The sequence below is a fragment of the Pseudochaenichthys georgianus genome, chromosome 6 (assembly GCF_902827115.2).
Source record: "Pseudochaenichthys georgianus chromosome 6, fPseGeo1.2, whole genome shotgun sequence".
Lineage (NCBI taxonomy): Eukaryota > Metazoa > Chordata > Actinopteri > Perciformes > Channichthyidae > Pseudochaenichthys > Pseudochaenichthys georgianus.
Window position 1 is genome coordinate 40,445,772 of NC_047508.1, and position 8,170 is coordinate 40,453,941.

Sequence of the window (8,170 nt, forward strand, 5' to 3'; positions counted from 1 at the left end):
TAATTGAAATCTCGCCGTAGCAGATTTGGGATTCCGGCTTATATCGGATCATTTTCCAAAGAATCAATCGAATGTTGTTCCGTGATGAAACATGATTCACACACCTCTATTATCCAGGTGGAAATATAAAACAAATTGTGTGTGGAACTTGATCAAGGCTAAGAGCACAAGTAACACGTTTAATCAATAAGTTGATCAAGAGAAAATTCCTGAGCAACTATTGTTATAATAAATTTAGTTTTTTTTTAAAGATATGGTGAGTAGATTGTTAATCTGTGACCTAATACCAGGTCCTGGCTCCTCCTTCGCGTCGAAAGGAGCCAGTTGAGGTGGTTCGGGCACCTAGTTAGGATGCCACCTGGGCGCCTCCCTAGGGAGGTGTTCCAGGCACGTCCAGCCGGGAAGAGACCAAGGGGTAGACCTAGGACCAGGTGGAGGGATTATATCTCTTCGCTGGCCTGGGAGCGCCTTGGGACCCCCCAGTCAGAGCTGGTTGATGAGGGGAAAGGAACGTGTGGGGCTCTCTGCTGGAACTGCTACCCCGAGACCCGACCACGGATAAGCGGGAGAAGATGGATGGATGGATACCAGGCTGAAAAATGTTTCTCTGCTTGAGTCGGTTGCACCCGACCACACGCAACACTGATGTCATGCTGTACTGACGAAATGGCTTTCTGTACAGCTCCTCCTTGGAGATAACCACTGACGAAACAACACCTTCCTTTAATGGTGGTATGACTCAAACTCCTTTACAACCATTAAAATCATTTGATGCTGCACTGCATGCCGATCCACGCATTTTCTATAATTTGTCCTAAGGTCCCAATCTTATGAATGAGAACAGCATTTTTCTAAGAAGCACAGATGATTCATAACTGTTAATATAGAGGAGCTTTTCTTTCATGGTGCCATCATTTCACAAAAACAATTATTTTGTCCAGATGGTGGCTTCATCATCGTGGAAGAAAGGTCTTCACAGGCTGTGATCTCAAACGGTTCAGGTCATTAACGCGCTGACTTCTTCTGTCGAGTCATTATTCAGGCTTTTATCTTGGACCGACATAAAACAACAACAGCAGCTCCGTCTAATGCGGCAGCTGGCAGATTTGAGGTCAGCGGAAACATAATTCAATCCAAAGTCTTTGTTCTTCTGCTCATTATGCCTCTCAAAAAGTTTTTCATGACATCGTTTTCCCGTGGAATAATAACTTTGGAACTAGATGAAGGTGAATTATCAGATAACACACTATTTTTGACTAGGTGTCATATTTCTCTGTTTTTTTTAATGATAAAACTACATTTCTTGATTTATATTTTCTGTAAACATTTTAGACGAAAGTATTAATAGGTTGAAGATTTATATGCGTAGTTAACACACAATAAACTTGGAAACGATCATTAGAATGATGTGGATATAATGACAAAACAAGTCAAAGTAGAACAGTCGAATTAACAATTTAAGACATCTCTGCTACAGTGTATTACAATATTAACATATCCAAAGTCCTAGATTTTATCCAATCCAATCTATTTTATTTATATAGCACATTTAAAAACAACAGAGTTGAACAAAGTGCTGTACATCAACAACTGTATAAAAACATAACATAAATACATAAAGACAGACAGGACATGAAACAAATGTAATACACGAGACACTGAAACCAGATCAGAAGCCACCGACTGAAAAACTCTCCTCTATGACGTAAAAAAAATACAAAACACTAGTAAGGTAAAAAAAAAAACACATTTAACAGCACAAGTGTCACCTGGTCTGTACAGTAAAAGCCAGGGGAAATAAGTGGGTTTTTAAACGAGATTTAAAAACAGGCAGCGTTGGAGCAAGTCTAACCTGGAGGGATAATTCGTTCCATAACTTTGGAGCTGCAACAGCAAAGGCTCCGTCTCCCCGCTGCTTTAGCCTCGAATTTGGGACTTCCAGGAGGAGTCTGTCAGCAGACCTCAGTGACCGTGTGGGTGTGTACGGTTTTAAAAGATCTGCCAGGTACGGTGGGGCTAAACCGTTTAGGGCCTTGTATGCGAACAGTAACATTTTAAATTGTATTCTAAAATGGACTGGTAGCCAGTGTAAAGAGGCGAGTACAGGCGTAATATGTTCACGCCTGCCTGTCCTTGTAAGGAGGCGTGCAGCAGCATTCTGGACCAGCTGTAGGCGTGACAGGGAAGCCTTGGTCACTCCAATATAAAGAGCATTGCAGTAATCCAGTTTAGTGGATATAAAACAATGTATTACTTTCTCAAAGTCATTAAAAGAAAGGACAGGCTTGACCTTTGCTACAAGTCTTAGCTGAAAGAAGCTGGATTTTACCACAGAGTTAATCTGTTTGTCTAGTTTAAAATCACGATCAATCCGTACACCCAGGTGTGTGACAATGGGTTTCACATATGGGACAAGAGATTTTAGATAACGATGGGTGATTAAAAGGAAAGTGTTCATTAATTATTAGGGATGTAACGATACCAAAAACTCACGGTACGATAATATCGCGATAAAAAGTCCACGGTACGATATTTATCGCGATATTGAAAAATAAAGGGGAAGAAATGTGAATTCTAATTTTTTTTTTTTTTACTTTAATTTTTCTTTCTTTATTAAATAATAAATCTGATTTGTACAGCATTTTAGTAGGATAGTAGTATTTTAAAGTGTCAACAATATAATAATCAGACCCTGCAATAGAATAAATCAAGTTTCACTTTAGTTTTTCAAGTAACTAACTCTCTCACTCAGCGTCATCAAGGTTATCTTTTAGGAATATGAGCACGTCCACATTTCCAGGTAGAAGCTGGGATGTTTGGGCGTTTACAAAATCCCCTGCTGTGGAAAAAACTCTCTTGCTTGGTACTGATGTTGCTGGGACAGAGAGATATGCTTTGGCCATGGGTGACAGCAGTGGGTAAAACTGTGCATTGTCTCTCCACCGCTTCAACAACAATACAGTTTTTGCCAAGAAGGTGAGGCGTATTGACAGGGCGAGATATACATATACTGTTGGTACTTGTCAATGTCTCTATATACATGTAGCCCTGTAAATACGATGTGTTATCTGTTGTTTTATGTTCATGTTGTAACCTACTTGCTGCCATGTTGGACAGGTCTCCCTTGAAAAAGAGATTGATGATCTCAATGGGACCATCTGGTTAAATAAAGGTTTAAAAAAAAAAAAAAAAAAATATCGCGGTAGATTTTGTCAGTCTCACAACGGTATTGAGACATTTATTTACCGCGATATCGCGATATTCGATATATCGTTACATCCCTATTAATTATTGAAGAAACAAATAATGCAGATGCTTTCATACCGGGAAGAATAGGTCACTGAATGCTTTGACGTGTAGTCAAATAACTACCAAATAATGTTATTATCCATTAATATTATTATTTGTATGATGGTTTGGTTAATACATTAGCATTAAAACGTAAAAAATTGGCTATTGCAATATATCAAGAGGTGCAAGTTGAGGTATACAAATTGATAACTTTGTCCAAACAATCGTCAAAAAGCCAAGGGAAAATTCATTGTGTATTTCCAAGGAATTCAATTTCAGTCTCATCTTTTAATCAAACAATCACAAGAAGACCATAAAGGGCTCAAAATAGCAAAGCAAGTTTAGACAGACAGACAGACAGACAATAATTATGATACATATATATAAAATATTCAATAAAATACACATACTGGGATTATATGACTACAGCAGATGAGTGTCATTGGCCAGTTGCACCTTCCAGAAATGAATCCTTTCCTCCCAGCTCCATCTATAGCACACCCTTTACTATTGCTGCTATAATAGAAAGAAGTAAAGCACGGTGCTTCAGTAGTTCAACTGCTACAAACCAGCCAAACACCTGCTTTATCCAGACCACAAATGTTTTTTGTGGCACGAAAAATTGGCAATTTACTGTGATAGAAACATAAATCTCACAGATGTGCATATACCACCTGGATCAGAGCAGTACAGTAAAGACAACTCAGACTTCCACCTGGCGACCATAAAGGCAACTCACTGCCAACAGACGCACACAATTCATCTGTATTAACCTTCAAACTCTCCATTTAAGTCCCATCGTCATTCAACTTCCACTGCTGTTACGAAGATAAAACTGACCCTAATCAGGATGCTTTGCACGCTAAAATGGCATTGAAAACGCAAACGGCGTGGTGCGTTTACTCTCCACTACATCCATCGTGGTGACCCTGCAGTTCCCTCCATGTCAAGTGTCAAACATGCAAACTGTTTAAAAACATGTGTTCATGTGTGGGACACCTGCAGCAGTTTGTACTCACCTACAAGACACCGTGAGTTCAACTTTGGTGGCAGGTATCGCAGCGGTGAAAGGGTCTGCGTCCCCAATACAAGCCATATTCATCACGGCTTGGTCGATCACAATTGGCCCCGTATCCAGCGCCTTAGCGGCGGCATGAGAGGGACCGAAAAAAAGAGGGATGGAAAGGAAGCTTTGCAATGAGTTGAGACGATAACATACGTTACTGGAAGAGAAAAGCAGCGGAGATAAAGGGGGAGAGAACCGCGGAGGCAGAGCTGCAGCGCGCTGGAATCGCGTCTCTGTGCGCCTCGGAGAGAGGACTGTGTGAAGGGGAGGGAGAAAAAAATATACACACACACACACACACACACAGCTGTGGGAGTGTACAGTATTCATCCAGTAGTAACTACCAAATAGCATGACGGAGATAAATGGGAATTCCACCGTTCTCTTTAAATACAAAATGTCAGATTAAACGCGTTGGGGTCTGGTTTAATTCAGATTCTGGATTTTGGTGTTAAAATGGCATTAATGTGGATGGGCTAACGGTTTAAAGAACATGTAGTTTATTTTGAAGTTGGGTTGTGGCATTACTATATATAAAATCCACTTTAGAAAGCAGAACAATCTACTTAGAGACATGCTAACGGCTCTAGTGGTTGTAACGCTATTAGCATAATACACGTTCGGTAGCTAGCTCACTTGAACATTACCCGACAAAATATATCGACCATGTTTGGAAAACCCTTAAAAACTCACCATTGCTATGACAATATTTTAACAACCAAAGTATTATTTCGTCAGCTATACGATACAAATAATAAATTGTTAACGTTTAGAGTTGTCTTCCTCCGACGGGCGGCCATCTTTGTTTTGATTCTAAAATGGGAACAACAGATTAAATATATTTTTTCATAATTTAGTGGAGAAAATATCCTAGGAGAACTTTATAGAAAGTTCAATATAGACTAACAAAACATAATATAACTGTAAGTCGTGGTTGGTAAGGTGTTTGATCGATATCCTCATTGATTATCTCACAGGGAGTTTATATAGATTTAAACCTCATACTTAGGACCACTTCCTTTCTTTTAATGTAATTCAGGCTTCACTATTGTTGTCTGTTAATTCAGCGGGATATTAAGGGTTAAGCAGCCCTGTGTTGTTGCAATTAAATTATCTCTTTTCCCAGCAGGTTGACAATTACTGCAAGAAAATAGCAATTGTATTATTTAATTACTTGTTTTCTCTTTGTTATGAGCTCATGTGGAGGAGGTTCAATTATCCCAAAGCTTATTGTCTATGCAACTATCCTTCAAATATTAATGTAATTGGGATGAACAATATCAAAGAACACAGTTAGTTGGCTTTTCGTTCATCTTAATTATGAATATCAAAGCAAATACATTATAGAATAATTAGGCATCACATGGATTATAACCCTTCTGTAGACCTGCAAATTGTAACACTCTTCCTTGGTAAAAAGGCGTGTCACTGAGGCCAGAGCCAGATGACAAAGAGCACCTGAGTAGCAAAGCAAACTCAAAATCACCAGCCCAGCATGAAACTGAGAGCTAAAAATGGGACCTTATGTGTCAGCTTCAATTAGTCTTCAGAAAGAGACAGATGGGTCATTCTGCAGGTCAAGCACCTGTGAGATTTGCCAAATAATGAGTCATTGGTTATCTGTGGGGGGATTTTGTTTTCACTGACTTACATGTGTTAGCCCTTTCATTGATTCAAATGTAGCTTCTCAACATCCTGTTATTGTCTAATAGAGGAGTGGTGTCCAGCCTTTCTGCCTTGCGACCACTTAAACCAAAGTCATCATCCCGTGAGCCTTATTATGGACGACTTCAGAAGCTACTGTTAAACAGACATACCGTAGTTTATCCACTATAACTAATACATTAAGATTATATGTTATTTTTTATAAATTGCTTTATTATTCTCCTATCAACCATTAGGATTAATGTCGGGCATTCTGTGGAAAGTATAGAAATGTATCATTTTATTTTAGTCTTTACATTTTTGGTTTATGATACATCATCGTATAACCTTTAAATGTATCGATCTAGTTTTAAGATTGCCATTACATTTCCTATTTTTCTATTCCAAATAAATGTATAACATAAGTGTTTTTATGAGTATGATTTATAACAAACCATGGACATATAGTTTTATAGAACCTATAGCTCGCCATCTGTATATCACAGTGCCGAAGCTGCACTTTCTCCATATTAGTATCTCATCTGTTTCTCCGAGTCACGTTTCAGATGAAGGAACTTAATGTAGCTGCCAACATTTCATTTCAGTACCTGAAAGCAGCGCCTGACAATTTGTCATTAAAAACATCCGAAAGATGTTCTCATTCCCTTTTTCCCCAAAGACAAAAAACGAAAGAAAAACGAATAAGACATTGGGTGACCTCTATCAAATCATTCAATGTTGTCTTCTAATCTCTGTATCTCTGTCCTGAAGACTGCTGAGTTGTGGCTACATATTTTACATCTTAAATACATCAACTCTACTGCCAGGAAGCACCTTGCTGGAAAGAATGTTAATATCTGCCCATTCTGGTTCAGGAATACAGATACAGAAATTCTAATTAAGTGCGAAAACTCTCAGCTTCACACATATAATGGTGGTTCTTGCAATCGTTGACAGGTACTCAGTGATCTGGATTGAGTTACCAATTACCAGCATTGAAACACTTTTTTATTTTGTATTCTGAAAAACACACAGCTGTATTGGCTCTATATATCCACTGCACACAGAAATGGAGATAAGGGAGAATGTTGGCAAACTCCATGCACCAAATTCAATTGTCTCTTAAAGATATTCTTTGCGGCCGGAGAGAAAGCTGTTACACAGAAATGGCTTCAGACCAGGCCTCAATCAAAGACTACCATGTGACTAACATTTAGATAATTACTTTTTTGCTCAATCTGCACTTTCATAAATTCGTGCAATACTGGTCAAAGTTAATTGTGTGTCCATTTTAATTGATTACTGATCTGTGACTGAAAGTGCCATGTTTTTCTATCAGTAATAGTATTTGCATGAGTGCATACAGTAATTGACCAACCTCTGTTTTATTGTATATGTATGCTTTATGTCACTTAAGGAAAGATCCATGCACCAACATAGAGGTGTTTGTAGAATCTTTTTCTTTTATAAAACAATTTTTTTGCACTTTATTATGAATTGTTGATGTTTCAACAGCATGCCTCTGGCTACAAAATATTAAATACATGTGATGTACTTTGTGTTTGAAGCTTTATGCCAAATGTCAGCATGCTAACATCGCTAAGTTAAGACGCAGTACATATAAACAGCATACCTGCTAAATATTAAAATGTTAGCATTCTAACATAGCATTTAGCTTTAAGGCAAAACAAGGCAGCTTTTTTTATACAGCTCATTTCAGACAAAGATGCAATTAAAAGTGCAATAAGGGGCAAAACCCTTTAGCCCTATACACAAATTCAAGCTAAAATGATAAGAGAAGGTAAACTAACTCACGGACATGTGCAACATGTGAAAAAGGGGTCATAATAAGCAACTGCTAACATTTTAAGGGGCTAACACAATACCTTTATATAACCAGGAAAGGGCCTGACCAAGATTAAAGATATTAGCAATTAGCTCAAAGCACCACTGTGCATGAGTTCTTCCTTGCAAAGTTGCTAAGCGTGGACACTTAGTCTCGTTTCAATCTGTTTTGTTCTGCCGAGAGCTGAGATCATTTGGACTAAATGATCTCAGCCTTTCTTCAGCACAAGTGCAATAAGAGCTCCATACAGCAGCTGAGGGGGGATCCAGTGAAGTGGTGCTTATTCAGAGAGGAGCTGGAGCTTTGTCCAGCTCTGAGGTGTA

At 38.6% G+C, this 8,170-nt stretch overlaps 1 protein-coding gene across 1 annotated transcript in view; it reads right to left on the minus strand.

The window, feature by feature from the left end:
- LOC117448244 (copine-8-like) overlaps positions 1–4,402 on the minus strand; it is a 103,568-nt gene extending 99,166 nt beyond the window's left edge. Inside the window, exon 1 of the mRNA XM_034085444.1 lies at positions 4,311–4,402. Coding sequence (XP_033941335.1) covers positions 4,311–4,393 — 83 coding nt within the window. The 5' untranslated portion in view covers positions 4,394–4,402. The remainder of the gene's footprint in view (positions 1–4,310) is intronic.
- Between the last annotated feature and the right edge of the window lie 3,768 nt (positions 4,403–8,170).